Consider the following 16,333-nt stretch of genomic DNA (forward strand, 5'->3'; position numbering starts at 1 on the left):
CAGAAATTAGCTTCCGATGTCGACCATCGAAATCAAAAGTAGCATCATCGATTATTATTTTTCTCTCTGGCCCCGCCCACTCTCGTATGTCCCAATGAGAAATACAGCTGGACTCCAGAAATGTAACAGCCTTCTGACTCCTGGTTAAATCTATAAACCAGCAGAGGGGGGTCACACAGATACTGATATTAATGACATGCAGCCTTTTATATTGTAGACTGTTGGAGTCTCATTTTTGAAACACTTTCTATATAAAAAGGGAGTTGAGTTTTCTTTTTTGAAGAAGAATTGTAAAGTGTAAATGACAGTGGCATGTTTAAATCCAAAATCAGTTCAAATCGTGACCTTAAAATCAAAAGTGGAATGGTGGATTTGGTACTTTAATTATGGACTGAAAGAAGCAGAATGCAAACAGCTGTTTTCAGTGGCTGACAGACAATAGGCTGATTTTTAAGGTGATCTACTGCCTCTCAATCAGAGAGGATTGTATAAGTCTTGAACCCTTGAATCCTTCAAAGAAGCCTTGAAGACTTGCAGCTTGTGCTTAGCAAGTCTAAGCAAACACACAGAGCCATAGTTGTGTGCTGTGGGGGAGCCACATCAAAACTGGATTAGGAAATGCAATTAAGGTGGATTAATTATGGATGGAGGGCTGTTCAGTTCTGCCTCATCTTTGCAGGCCTGTGCTTATACACTGGCTGCTTCCTGCACAGGAAGGGAGAGGGCAAGCTGTCAACAGCCCGGAGAATCAAAGGAAGTGTTGAGTGAGGGTTGTGATGGTGGAACATACTGGAATGAAGACAGAACCAGGCCTGCTCACCCATTACCATCAGCTGACATCATTCGACACATCCAACTGCATCTTTCCCGCATGTTTGGACATATCAACCTTCCCCTCTGAGAGGTGGATAAGGTAGACGTAAAAGAGAAGGAGGGACGTAATGCTCTAAGCTAAATGATTAAAAAAAGAATAGAATCACTGCAATCAATGGAATCCCATAACATATATACTGTATACACAGAGTATATATTCTATATATCAGTAGCTATAATACTATAATGCATAAAGCTGGCAGTTTGCAGGTCGGGATCGGTTCATTAATGCGTAACGGTATTTTTGCGGGTTGAGCGGTGTGAATTAGCTCTCTAACGGGTACGGCTGTCAACCAATATTCTAAACTTGAATGTGAATAGATATTTGAAGAGTTCAAACCTACGTGTTTTTTTAGAACAAATATACAAATGTCAATTTTGTCCATTTTTGACGGCTCTAATAACGGGTTGGGTGGGTGCGGTGGATATATACAACTGCAGCTTCGACGTCTCGTTCTATTATCATAAATCATATAAATATGAATACAGGCAGGTGTGCGCTGGTCAGCTTGGAGTCAGTTATCATTAAATAGTTGCTGCAAATAGCTTTTTATGAGGGCTGTCATTAACACGATAACACTAATTTGTTTCAACGCTACTAATTTCTTTAACACATTAACGCGACTTGACTCAGTTTTAAAACTAGAGTGAAGATACTGGTATCACATGAAACTATAAAACCTGATGAATCCGTCGGTACCAACCATGTCATACTAGCTTGTAGTGAAGGAGGTTAAATAACACTCCAAAGTTACGCTAAATTTTGGAGAGGAAAAACTGTCATGTCCATTTTCAAAGGGGTCCCTTGACCTCTGACCTCCAGATCAGTGAATGTAAATGGGTTCTATGGGTACCCACGAGTCTCCCCTTTACAGACATGCCCACTTTATGATAATCACATGCAGTTTGGGGCAAGTCATAGTCAAGTCAGCACAATGACACACTGACAGCTGTTGTTGCATGTTGGGCTGCAGTTTGCCATATTATGATGTGAGCATATTGTTTTATGCTAAATGCAGTACCTGTGAGGGTTTCTGGACAATATCTGTCATTGTTTTGTGTTGTTAATTGATTTACAATAATAAATATATACATACATTTGCATAAAGCAGCATATTTGTCCACTCCCATGTTGATAAGAGGATTAAATACTTGACAAATCTCCCTTTAAGGTTCATTTTGAAGAGATAAATAATGTGGGATTAATTTGCGGTTAATCACGATTAAATATTTGAATTGATTTACAGGTCTACTTTTTAAGTTTATTTATAATTAATTAAGTCAACCAGGTAGAGGTCACTCAGTGCGATGTGGCTATTTAGTTCATCTACAGTAACGTGGAGCAGGTTTTTTTCTGGTCGATTGGTTGAAGATTAGGTTGAATTTCAATAAGTCGACCAATATCTTTTTTTTTTGCAGGAAGTTTTGGGTTTCATTGACGGCAACTTAACACAGCCAAAAGAATGGGAAAGTAGATATTAACTAGTGAATGAAAACACTATATCTGTTGATAAGGGAGAAAGAAAATGGTGCACTAAGAAAGTGCAGAGCTGAAAGATATACAGAACAAACGGGGAGGGACCTGACCCATGGCCACTGTGGCTCTCCTGTAGCAGCTAAAGACTGACGCGATCTGTGTCTCTTAATCCTTCTCCCTCTACACACTGTTTCCCTGTGGAATGGGACATGTCTCAGAATGTGTTAGCAGCCTGAGTGGATCCCTATCAATTAGTAGTTCAGTTGTGTGCTGTTAAGGCTTCTGTCTATAGTCAAGTCCCAGTGTCCATTCTGCTTTCAGCAATGTGCTAGCAGTAATGTACATTTCTGTGCGTGTTTGGTCCATCAGCACTACTAAAGCCTGGCACTTGCTCTCACTCACAACACACTGAGTAACATATTTATTCGGATAAATTAGGAAGGCTTTTACCACAGTAGCATGCGTGGGACGCCTAGACCCTGATTCATTAGTTAAAAAGCACCCTAATAAATTCCCCACTTTTAATGTTTCAAAGAGCTATTAAAGGCGTACAGAGGCTCGCACAGCCCTGTTTCCCATTACAGCTTTCAATAAATGACAATCGGCACTCAGTGTACACGGGAGGAGGAGGGGGGGGGGAGCGGTAGACTTCTCAGCCTGCATTTCAAAGCCTTCCTAATAGCACGTAAAGACTTATTAGGCATTGTGTGCCGGTGCTTTAGAGGAGTGAGGCACTTTGTTCCAGAGTTGCCCAGGCTTAAGTTAATGAATAGAGCCGTTGCTTGACTGAGGCTAATTCACATCGCTCAGCAGAAGAGGTTCCATATCAATCTATATCAGTTATACAGGGACTTTCAAAGATGAAGGGAAAACTGCTAGTGAGCTAGGGAGAGACTCGGAGAGAAAAAGAGATAAGCCCTTTAGAAAGTGAGAGAAGACAGAGATGGAGCCTCAGAGAATTCACTTCATCTCCTATTCAGATTGTTGAAGTTGAATTCTTTGCAGGAGAAGCTAGGAGATGAATCCAGTCATGGTTGAATGGGTGATAGACAGCACAAAAACAGTTAATTGATAGAACTAAATGTATGTACAGTAGAATCATTCCTGTGATATTCATTAATAGTTGTGTTTCCTTTATGAGCTCCCTGGAGAAAGGTGCATCTCCTTAATCTATCCCAAATTATCCCAATTAATGGAAAACCAAGCGATACCCAAACAGTAGAACTGGTCCCAGAACGCTTTTATCTCACACCTAACCATGTTTGGTTCGTTTAAAACAAGCTCAGGTCAGTTTTGTTTGGGCAGGTGTGAAAGCTGTCAATCGAATCCTGCTGCGGACCAAACGAGAATCGAGACCGCCTGAAAAGGTGGATCTCGATTCGCTTCCAAGTGGACTCTGGTGCGGTTTGTTTGTGTTATGAAAGCAAACGAACCAACCACAGGATTTTATGAAAGCAGATATGGGATTTCAGAAGGTAAACTACTAATAAATCCATCTGCTGCTCATGAAATCTGTTCAGGAAGTGATCTTATTGATCTGCATTTAAGATCATGTATATGGGACAGACCTGTTTCTACTAATATTCACCATAACATGATGAATCAATTTACAGTCTAATAATACTAATAATGCTATTAATCACTTATTAATCAAAGAACATAAATATACACACCAGAAGCATTAAAGTGCTGCATAAACTTCTGTCAATCACCAGAATTTGATTTCCTCTCATGGGTCCTGATGGTGCAGGATGCCAGTCAGTCTGTAGAATGTCCTGTTCACTCTGGTTTGTTTGTTAATAGTCATTGTGAACAGGAACCGGACCAGAGCTAAAATGCAACAATTAATAATTTTCTCCCCTTGATCCGGACCACGTGAACCCAACTACAGGTGCATGTGAAACACCCTTAGATTCTTACTGATACTATTATTTATTGTTAGATTCCACTGCACCCTCTCTCCCTACGGGAAGGGACTGCTCCCTGCTCCCTGCTCCCTGCTCTCTGCTCTCTGCTCTCTGCTCTCTGATCCCTGCTCTCTGCTCTCTGCTCTCGGCTCCCAGCTCCCTGCTCTCTGCTCTCTGCTCCCTGTTCTCTGCTCTCTGCTCCCCGTTCTCTGCTCCCTGTTCTCTGTTCTCTGCTCTCTGTTCCCTGTTCTCTGTTCTCTGTTCTCTGTTCTCTGTTCTCTTCTGCTCTCTGCTCCCCGCCCCCTGCTCACTGCTCTCTGTTCTCTGCTCCCTGTTCTCTGTTCTCTGCTCCCTGCTCTCTGCTCCTTGTTCTCTGCTCTCGGCTCCGTTCTCTGTTCTCTGCTCTCTGCTCCCTGTTCTCTGCTCTCTGCTCCCTGTTCTCTGTTTTCTGCTCCCTGTTTTCTGTTCTCTGCTCCCCGTTCTCTGCTCCCTGTTCTCTGCTCTCCGCTCGCTGTTCTCGGCTCCCTGATCTCTGCTCTCTGCTCCCTGTTCTCTGCTCCCTGTTCTCTGCTCCCTGCTGTCCGCTCCATGCTCTCTGCTCTCCGCTCCCTGTTCTCTGCTCCTTGCTCTTGCTCCCTGTTCGATGCTCCCTGTTCTCTGCTCCCTGTTCTCTGCTCTTGCTGTCCGCACCGCTGTCCGCTCCATGCTCCCTGCTCCCTGCTCTCCGCTCCCTGTTCTCTGCTCCCTGTTCTCTGCTCCCTGTTCTCTGCTCCCTGTTCTCTGCTCCATGCTCCCTGCTCTCCGCTCCCTGTTCTCTGCTCCCTGCTCTCTGCTCCCTCTTCTCTGCTCCCTGCTCTCTGCTCCCTGTTCTCTGCTCCCTGCTCTCTGCTCCCTGTTCTCTGCTCCATGCTCCCTGCTCTCCGCTCCCTGTTCTCTGCTCCCTGTTCTCTGCTCCCTGTTCTCTGCTCCCTGCTCCCTGTTCTCTGCTCCATGTTCTCTGCTCCCTGCTCCATGCTCCCTGTTATCTGCTCCCTGCTCTCTGCTCCCTCTTCTCTGCTCCCTGCTCTCTGCTCCCTGTTCTCTGCTCCCTGCTCCCTGCTCTCTGCTCCTTTTACAGTGACTTTTACTGTACCAAAGTTGTCAGCACTAGAAACAAAAGATCTAAATAAAATGGAATGAAGCCACAAACATAAACACACAGAATGCTATTGGACTGTATAACACTCTCCATGGACACATCCCTGAGCCGAATGGAAGGATTAATGGTCAAATCCTCACAGATCACCCTGATGAGGATTGAAAATGACAGGCATTGAAGAGACCTCAGCACTCTGTGTGTGTACACACACACACACACACACACACCTGAGCCAGTATCAGAAACTGTGAAAGCATCAAGAGCAACAGTGTAGATGTGATTAAACCATCCGTTTATCAGTTTGTCATGGTACAAGACACGCACGCACGCACGCACGCACGCACGCACGCACGCACGCACGCACGCACGCACGCACGCACGCACGCACGCACGCACGCACGCACGCACGCACGCACGCACGCACGCACGCACGCACGCACGCACGCACGCACGCACACACACACACACACACACACACACACACACACACACACACACACACACACACACACACACACACACCAAAGCTAGATCTTGTTTATTATGATGTCCATTAGCATGAGTGACAGGAAGGTTAAGAGAGGTGAGCAGGTACACTAGTCTCCTGCAGCTTTACGGATATTGTACTTTAGGGCCTTCATCAACAGAAGGCCAGACTCAGAGAAGAAGGGCTGACCTTTGGCACTGCTGCATCCTCACTAGTGATGCAGTAATGATGGATTACAAAGTCCTCTTCAGCAGACAGGATGGGAGCAGAGCCTTTCAAAGACAATGATGTGTGTGGAGTATCCTCCGCCCTCCTGCCATACCTCCTCCCCGAGGGCCGGAGCAGACCCAACTCCTGCTTTTCCAGCCTGCTGCCCCCTAATACGGCCCAGAGGTGGCTGTGTAAAGGCTGCCAGAGGCTAGGGGGGGTGTATATACCAATATGAGTGTGGGTTTGTCAGTCAAGGTGTCAGTCAGACTGACGGGTCATTGTGTCGGCTGACAGCCGGCTGAGAGCTACAGCGCTTCCATTAAGGAGGAACATCACTCAGTGGCCATCACAGCCACAGTCCTCTCCTGTTCACTGGGATGGAGGATAACAGGGAGCATATACACGCCCGGGGCATCAGCAGACTCTCCTGGCAGCTCAACAGACTGACATGTAGGCCTGTTGTTCATACAGATGTACATCAACATGCTGATGAAAGTATTCTATCAAATCTAAAGCCTGGAACCTGCTCATCAAATCCCTTATCGGATCAATGTGGGCTCAGCTTTCAACATGTGGAAGTAATCAAAGTTTTAAATAAGATTCAACTGAAATATCACAACACATAACATCCAAAAAATACACACAACAAGGTTTCCACATCAACACTTCCAAAACACAGGTGATTCACACATGGACGCGGGGGTGTTTTCTGTAAGCCTAGTGATTAACTGCAATGGAAATTAAATATATATAAATGATTCAAATATGTTTAACACTGTGTGTGGATGAACCTTGGGAATGAATGTGCATCGGTTGATCCTCACATGGCTGTATCCTCACTGTCCTGCAGTATTATAAACTACAGTAACCTTGTTCACTGCCTCCCTCCCTCCCTCTTCCTCTCAGTTCTCATGCTTTAGCTGCCAGTTGTTGACTGCATGTGTAGCTGTGGCTGCGGTTTTCCCAACGCATTGCACGGCATGGGGGTGAGAACAAGGGCGCTGTAATGTATCCATATGATGTTCACGTCCTGCAGAAGCAGTGAATAATATCACTACAATAATATCACAGATGAGAGCAAATCATCTAGCAGTCATTCGGCATGCCGGGGCAGAGCTGGTTTTGGACTAACGCAATGTTACACACTGATGTTAGTTTCTGAATCTGCTCTATTGATTTACAGAATAGGATGTCACATGGCAAAAGGACCATATGAAACTAGCTTGTCTCGAAGGAGGTTAAATAACGCTCCAAACTTTTGTTGAGGAAAAACTATCATGGCCATTTTCAAAGGGGTCCCTTGACCTCTGACCTCCAGATATGTGAATGTAAATGGGTTCTATGGGTACCCACGAGTCTCCCCTTTACAGACATGCCCACTTTATGATAATCACATGCAGTTTGGGGCAAGTCACAGGCTGTACTCGAAACCTAATACTATACTAGTAGTACAACCTCATACTATGTATGTGTGTTACTATGTAGTATGCAGTATATGCGAACAAAAGCTAAATCTACAGTACGCCATAAAGACCCGGATGTCGTACGGATTTGGAAAAAATCTCCAGTATGCATCGGACCAGTCTACCTCGCGTACTGTATCCCACAATGCAAAGCGCTGGAACGGTACAGGTCTATGGTCACAACAAACAACAACAGGAGACAAAAACATTTTTCGTAGCTATTTCATCACTAAATTCACTTCTGAGAATTTTTGAGATGAGAAATCAACTGTGTAGATTTAGAATATTGACCGTTTTCTGTAAATTGATGGCGAAGCGAACATTTGCTTCAACGTTTTCGGACTTTAGAAGCTTACGAACTACTGTATTAAAGGGACTGTTTGTAACTTTTTAAGCGTATAAATGTACCGGGTCGGGATCCCATGCGCCCAAGTCACTGCTCCTCTGCCTGCTTGCCTTCACTCACACAGTGCGCGTTCTCGCTGTCTCGCTCCACCTCTAGACGAGCACGGCGCTAACGCCACACTGCAGAAGAGTTAGTTTAGCTCTGAGAATATCTATTGAATGTAAAGTGGACATTTGTGCAGAAATAAATGCTGCAGCTCCTCCAGACCAACAGAGGTTTCCCGTGTCTTGTGAAGTGACGGGGCTCCGCAGAGAGAAACGTTATCGTCTCTGACCGGGTGCCAGTGTCTCCCTGCGGGCGCAGTCGGGAGGCGATAACGTTCTCTTCCTGCTTCAGCCCTGGCACCAGCCCTGGCAAAAGCCAACACTAGTATCAGCAGTGATTCATGGAGAGACCTTGGTCTGGTCAGCTAACATTACTGCCAAGCAGCTGAAATATAGAGTGATATTGTGCTTTTAGCTGACGTGTGTCGCCTCACTGTGTTGAGCGATGCTCGTTCATGTCTATGTAGAGCGAGCAAGCGCGAGCCCGACGCTGACTTTCGTTGACTTAACGGCCACAGGTGTCGCTGTTAGCAAGCATTTCTGAAAGTCACAAATAGTCCCTTTAAAGGAATGTTTGAAATATTGGGAAATATGCTTGTTGGTTTTCTTGCAAAGCCTGAGATGAGAAGATAGATTCCGCTCTCCTATCTGTACACTTAGCTAGCCAGCTCTGTCCAAATATTAAAAATCCTCTAAATTGGACTAATTAACATGTTCATCTTGTTGGTTTAATCCACACACAAACACAAATGTGAAAACAAGCAATAATTGTCCATGGACGTGTGCACTGTATAATGGTTCCATAATGAAACGGAGCTTCGAGGCAGAAAAAGAAAACGAGAGCCAAGTGTTTTATGTTTCTATATAATCACAGTGATAATAATACTAGATCTGCTAAATCTAGTATGTCAAAGTCAATAAAGGCATATTCATTGTTTAGACTAACCCGTCCTGACCTCAGAGATGTCACACACGCACGCACGCACGCACGCACGCACGCACGCACGCACGCACGCACGCACGCACGCACGCACGCACGCACGCACGCACGCACGCACGCACGCACGCACGCACGCACACACACACACACACACACACACACACACACACACACACACACACACACACACACACACACACACACACACACACACAGTGGCTCCTACCTCATCTAGTTCAGAGATGTAGATGGGCTTCTCTTCAAAGCCGATCGGCATGGGTTCGGTGGGTGGGATCTCCACCTCTTCATACATCTTACTGTTGTCTCTGCGGATTCCCTCGGGTAGCAGCATCTGAATGTCACACACACACAAGATGAGGGAAGTCCAGAGCTCACAGATAGCCTCAGAGACTCTGGATTAAAGATTAAGATAACTGGATCTTAAAAAAACAATCGGAAAGGATATTCAAAGTCACAAAATATACTATTATTATTCAGCTATATTTCTCACTATCTTTTTTTCAAACACACTTGGACCATCTAATCAGTACTTTTTAAATATAAATATGATGTACTCCATGTAAAGGCCCAATTACGTAGCAATGCAATATGCATGGCATGGCTGGATGTGTTTTTTGTACTACATTTTGTTATACTTTATGGTACTGTGGTTTGTGATATGAATTACTATGAGCATAGTATGCTTTGTGGTACTTTGGGAGACTGGGTAAAGAGCAGTAAAGAGGGAGGGATTATATGGGGCACACTAGAATCATCGCCTCATGCTTGTATGTCTCATTCTCAGTGTCAGTTTACATCCACATCTGTCCAAAATGTCCTCACTTCATTATTTTATCCTGGTAGACATTTCTGTGAAATTGTCATAATTTGCATATGAGGTCTTGAGTTATGGCCAAATACTTGTTTTATGAAGTTACAGTGACCTTTGACCACTAAAATCTAATCAGTTCATCCCCGAGTCCAAGAGGACGTTTGTGCCAAATTTGAAAAAATTTCCACTAGGCATTCTTGAGATATCAGGACTATATATAAACTGGGAAAAAAAGGTTCGGAAAAACTTGTGTTTGGTGGATTATTTCTCTGCTGTATCAATACTAATTGGCATTGTATTTTACATGGTTGGAAAGCCTGTTTATTTACCTTCACAATGATGTCCAACTTGTAAGGATCATGTATTTGTGGGATGAGCAGCACAGCTGATTATGTGGGTAGCGCCCAAGAAAAATGTTCCAAAATGCTCTGCCAATGGTAAACAGTGTATTCTCATAAGGCTACCAGGAAGCCTGCAATGACTGCCCTTCAACGTCAGGCCCATTTGCGCTGGTGTTGACAACACAGACAATGGAACCTGAACATGTGGGGGAATGTCATGTTCAGTGATGAGTCCAGGTTCTGTCTGCCAAAGTTCAGGGTCAAAGTATGGAGACGACGCAGAGAACGCTATGCTGATTGTTGCACCGATGGAGTAACAGCTTTTGGTGGGGGCAGTGTCATGGTGTGGGGGTGGGGGGCATCTCCCTCACTGGCAAAACAAGGCTTGTCATCATTGAAGGCCATCTCAATGCAGTGAGATATCAGGATGAGATTCTGCAGTCAGTGGCGATCCCATATCTCCACAATCTGGGACCTAACTTCATCCTCCAAGATGACAACGCTCGCCCCCACAGAGCCAGGGTTATCACAGACTACCTCCACAATGTGGGAGTAGAGAGGATGGAACGGCCTGCCAAGAGTCCAGACCTCAACCCAATTCAACACTTGTGGGATCAGCTTGGGCGTGCTGTACGTGTTAGAGTGACCAACAAGACCACGCTGGCTGACCTGCAACGAATCCTGGTTGAGGAATGGAACGCCATCCCACAGCAACGTGTGACCAGGTTGGTGACCAGCATGAGGAGGAGGTGCCAGGCTGTTGTGACTGCGTATGGATCTTCCACCCACTACTAAGGCTCCTGACGGTGTATTAAATGAATCAATATGTCTTGTTTGTTCCTTGTTACTGACAGAGAGTTCAATCATACAATCCACCAAACAACTCAAAACAAGAGTCAATACCAACAGGAGAATACACTGTTTACCATTGGGAGAGCATTTTGGAACATTTTTCTTGGGCGCTACCCACATAATCAGCCGTGCTGCTCATCCCACAAATGCATGATCCTTACAAGTTGGACATCATTGTGAGGGTAAATAAACAGCCTTTCCAACGATGTTAAATACAATGACCATTAGCATTGTAACAACAGAGAAATAATCCACCAAACACAAGTTTCAAAACTTTTTTTTCCCAGTTTATATATAAAGTGAATTAATATAAAATGAAGATACAACCAAACATTAAACAGATAAGAGGTTGTGGTTTTTAAGAGATGGACAACTAAGATACCAGTAAAAGCTTATGGGTAATGTGTGTGTTACTAGGTAATACTAGGTAATGTGTGTGTTATTAGGTAATACTAGGTAATGTTTGTGTTACTAGGTAATACTAGGTAATGTGTGTGTTACTAGGTAATGCTAGGTAATGTGTGTGTTACTAGGTAATGCTAGGTAATGTGTGTGTTACTAGGTGATACTAGGTAATGTGTGTGTTACTAGGTAATACTAGGTAATGTGTGTGTTACTAGGTAATACTAGGTAATGTGTGTGTTACTAGGTAATACTAGGTAATGTCTGTGTTACTAGGTAATACTGGGTAATGTGTGTGTTACTAGGTAATACTGGCTAATGTGTGTGTTACTAGGTAATACTAGGTAATGTGTGTGTTACTAGGTGATACTAGGTAATGTGTGTGTTACTAGGTAATGCTAGGTAATGTGTGTGTTACTAGGTTATATTAGGTAATGTGTGTGTTACTAGTTATTCAAGCCTCACCCTGGCTCCTCCAACAAACGCAGGCATCTTCGCGGCCTCTGCGTAGCAGTCATAGACGTTGGGATATCGAATACGTTCATACACTCTTTCTCTGCCCCATACAGGTTCACGTCGTGCAGTCAGCAGGGCCTGCTCCCTGTGCAATCAAACCCAACACACATGGAACATGAAAAACACATAAAAGAAAGTATCTGGATAGGATAAACAAAGGTATGGTTGGTAGGGTTCTTCAAAAACATGTTATATTTGTTGAAATTACCAAAATATGAAAAGAAATCTCTATCTGTGAGTGTAGCAGGACTGTAAGAAGCCTGTCCAATAATTTGATTCAGATTTTATACAGGCTACCTGCTGGTCTACACACATGCCTGCGTGCACTCACTGCGTGTCATCAGTCTTCCACCAGCTGCTGGCTTGACAGCTGTGAGTTCTAACAGTAGTCTTGTTGGTTGTTTACGTTCATAATGATAGTGTTAGGGGAGTGTCTTTGGAGGGATGTCTGAAGGGACGGACTGTCTACCGACCTGTCCTCCTACCCGTCTACCTACCTAATGATAGTGTTGGGGTAGTGTCTTTGGAGGGAGGTCTGAAGGGACGGACTGTCTACCTACCTGTCTACCTACCTAATGATAGTGTTGGGGGAGTGGCTTTGGAGGGATGTCTGAAGGGACGGACTGTCTACCTACCTGTCCTCCTACCTGTCTACCTACCTAATGATAGTGTTGGGGTAGTGTCTTTGGAGGGAGGTCTGAAGGGACGGACTCTCTACCTACCTGTCTACCTACCTAATGATAGTGTTGGGGGAGTGGCTTTGGAGGGATGTCTGAAGGGACGGACTGTCTACCTACCTGTCCTCCTACCTGTCTACCTACCTAATGATAGTGTTGGGGGAGTGTCTTTGGAGGGAGGTCTGAAGGGACGGACTGTCTATCTACCTGTCCTCCTACCTGTCTACCTACCTAATGATAGTGTTGGGGGAGTGTCTTTGGAGGGAGGTCTGAAGGGACGGACTGTCAGTGTTGATGACTTGGTGATGCTCTCTCTATATTTAGGGACATATGGAGCTAGTGCTGCTAGCTACTGTCATGGGAAGAGTAGTCAGCACTGGGCTGGGTTGTTTGGTTGGATCATTTCTAAAATCTAGTGTTCTCTTGCTAGTTTGTCAGCATTACCTACCCTAGCTTTAAGCACTTCAAGATAAGGACAAAGGAGGAAATTAATAAATGCCAATGTCATTTCAAACAAAATCATCAGCACAGTGTCACATCTGCAGAGACTCAGTTCCATACATGGACCCTGGTATCATCCATATTTAGCTTTAGAATGAATAGTGCAGTTGATGATTCACATGGAGAGGCACAGATGTGAGGCATTATGCTCCTTCCTAAAGTGGCTTACCTCTTTGCTAATCTTTTCCTTCACGCTGGGCTGGATTTGGTCATGCTAAGTTTTTAATTAAACAGATCGCTGCTCTTTTTTTTTCATCCTCTGAAATTAAACTTTCAGTAAAATCCTCTACAAAAAAAGATGTGACGAGCTGCAGTGTCGCTGTGCTCTTTTCTTTTTATTTTATTTTGTAAAGTTCGAGCCAAGTTGTCATGAAAAATGCAGAAGCTTCTCGGTTTTGGTGCAGATACCTGAGCCACAGGTGGAGATGGACAAACACAGAACAAATGAGGGAAAAAGGACCGAGAGAAGGTTTGAAGAGATGATATACCTCTGGGTTCTCATCTCTCTAGGGTCGAAGGTCATGACAGCATCTGTTGAGTCGCTGTCATCTATTCCTTTGCCTCTCTTCCTCTCTCTCTTCTCTTCCCTGCGGTACATCTTCATCATCTGTTTCTCCTGCTCTGATTGGATGGTCACCTGGCACCCAAAGGTGGGCTTGGTCACTTCTCCACTGACCTTTCGACTCACATCTGGAGGAAATCCATAGTACATAAAAGGCTAAATGTTACTACATCATTTCTAGACAGGATTAAATCATTATATTTCTTTAAATGGAAGTCCCATGACTATCAAGACACCCGGGTTATCAAACCTTTTTAATACCTCTAAAAGGAAAAATTATTAAAATAAAAAGACAACCTAGACTAGAGTATACCCTGTTAATGAGGCTTCCGGTTATGGCATCTACCTGAGTAGCAGCACCAGTTTGAGCTCCGACCAACTGGGTTTAAATTTGCACTTCCATTGCGGTTATATGTCACCCAGTTAACTTTTAATGCTTCAGAATTGTTACTTAAACACTTTGTAAAGTAAAAATGACAAACAGACAAAAAAACAGGCCGAAAAATAACGGACCAAGTTGACGAGGAAGATGACGTTAGCATGGACCGGCCCTCACTAGATGGCGAAACGGAGGAGGAAGAAGATAACGTTAGCTGCCAAGCTAACGGGGCCAACATTCTAGCAGCCATACAGTCCATGAGATCAGACTTCTCCACTCAACTACGTGAAGCTGTCTCGTCTAATCAAGAGATAAAAGAAGCAACTGGTGTCTTCTCTGAGAGGCTAACTTCCACTGAGACCCGCATTAGCAAAGCTGAAGACGACATTTCTCTGCTTTCTAGCAGGGAAACTGCTCTTCAAAACAAAGTGCAGGTGCCCGTCATCATTGAACGAGCCCACAGACTACCAGGCCGGTAAGCACCGAACGCATCCCCCCCGAATTCTCATCATGAAGTTCCTTAACTATCAAGACAAGGTGCGGGTGATGAGAGCAGCTCGCCAAACGGGTGTATGTGATGTATCGGAACAACCACATCATGTTTTTCCCAGACCTGTCAGCAGAGGTACAGAAACAGCGGAAACTTTATGACGGTGTGAAGCGGCAGCTTCGGGAATTAATCCTAGACTTTGGACTAATCTTTCTGGCTAAAATGAGGATTTTTCATCGGGGCAGTCGACACCTTCTCCATACCCCCGCAGAGGTGGAGGATTTCATCCGGCGAGTTCGTCAGCAGAAAGTCGGGTAACGATAACGTTAGTTAACAGACTGTGAAAAAGTCCATCAATGTTTCACTCTAACATAGTAACCCGCTGGAAGTGTATTTGTTAAGGAGAGACATTTAGGAGAATCAACCCTGTCTTGTAAGTTTACTTAAGTTTATTTAAGGTAACTTCACAATAGCACGAGCACCTGACAAGAAGGCATCCCAGAGCGCTGCGTGAAGAAGACAGCAACAAGACACCACTGTAAGTCCTGTTTACTTTTTCATCACCCAGGCATGATCTACTAAGATTGTCTAAAACGCGGGCGTGTTTCTGTTAGCAGTAGTCATTTAAAGTTTGTTTTTAAAATGTTTCTTCATCACCACCATGTTAAAAGTATTTTATGGACCACTGTTATAGTAACGTAACGTAACGTAACGTAACGTAACATTACACCACGTGTCATCTAACGTTGTTATTCGTCCGTTATATATTTTCTGTTTACTTTAACGGCGATGTATAAGTGAGAAAATGGCTTATAGTAACATTACATATTGTTCTACAGTCTGTGACTGTTAGTCTGTAAATAGTTTCAATTATTTCTCTCTTGCTCCACACTGATGCAAAAGTACATTTGCTAGTGTTTATCTTAACTGCATATTATTACAGTGATGAAATAAATCCATTTCTAAACCATTTAAAGTTTTAAGTTAAGTACTTAAGTAAAAATACTGATGAGGATTATTATTATTATTATTAGCCTAATGTCATAACACAACAGTGCTGTGGAAATTAGACCTGTTTTAAAATGTGCCACTATTATCATTATTCTAAAGGCTTTCTGTGTCTCTTTTTCAGGATAAGACAAAGCAGAGTGGAGGACTTTTTCCACAAAAAGAACGTTGCACTTTATTCCTTTTACATGAATTTACAATACAAGCTCTTGTTTTAATTTTATTTTGGAGAAATTGTATGTTGGACTGAAAACAGATTACCAGTAAAGACTGGGCTATTTTTTGTTGTGAAATAATGCCATAATAATACTCTTGTTTTATGTATATGTTTATAAGAGAAGATATTTGAATAAAGTATTGAAATAATAATGAGTCAAGTTTTTGATATTTATTTATAAAAAAAATTATTTCGAATAATTGATGAATTAGTCGTTAGATTAATCGACTAATCGAAAAAATGATCGTTAGATTAATCGTTAAAAAAATAATCGTTAGATGCAGCCCTAGCTTTCAATTAGGTGAATTACCCCCATCTTTGCGAAATGCTCTTTTAATCCTAATATTAAAACCTGGGAAATCACCAACATCACACAATCGACCAATTTCATTCATAAATTCAGATGCGAAACTTACTGCCAAAATACTAGCACGTAGGCTTGAAAAGTACCTGCCTCTCTTCTCTGATCCTGATCAAAATGGCTTTGTAAAGGGACGCCAAGCTTTCCACATTGTCCGAAGGGTTTTAAATATTATTCACGAAAAGACTTATTAGAGAACAAGTATTATCGTTGGACGTGGAAAAAGCATTCGACAGAGTCGAACATCGCC

At 43.5% G+C, this 16,333-nt stretch overlaps 1 protein-coding gene across 5 annotated transcripts in view; it reads right to left on the reverse strand.

Annotated features, from left to right (window-relative positions):
* Positions 1-16,333, reverse strand: part of ascc3 (activating signal cointegrator 1 complex subunit 3) — a 206,595-nt gene that overhangs the window by 139,742 nt on the left and 50,520 nt on the right. For all 5 annotated transcript variants that reach the window (XM_037784194.1, XM_037784195.1, XM_037784197.1 and 2 more), the window contains 3 exons: positions 13,555-13,756; positions 11,838-11,973; positions 9,172-9,297 (listed from right to left, as the gene is read on the reverse strand). In XM_037784194.1, coding sequence (XP_037640122.1) covers positions 9,172-9,297; positions 11,838-11,973; positions 13,555-13,756 — 464 coding nt within the window. The remainder of the gene's footprint in view (positions 1-9,171; positions 9,298-11,837; positions 11,974-13,554; positions 13,757-16,333) is intronic.

Source organism: Sebastes umbrosus, chromosome 11 (genome assembly GCF_015220745.1).
Source record: "Sebastes umbrosus isolate fSebUmb1 chromosome 11, fSebUmb1.pri, whole genome shotgun sequence".
Classification (NCBI taxonomy): Eukaryota; Metazoa; Chordata; class Actinopteri; order Perciformes; family Sebastidae; genus Sebastes; species Sebastes umbrosus.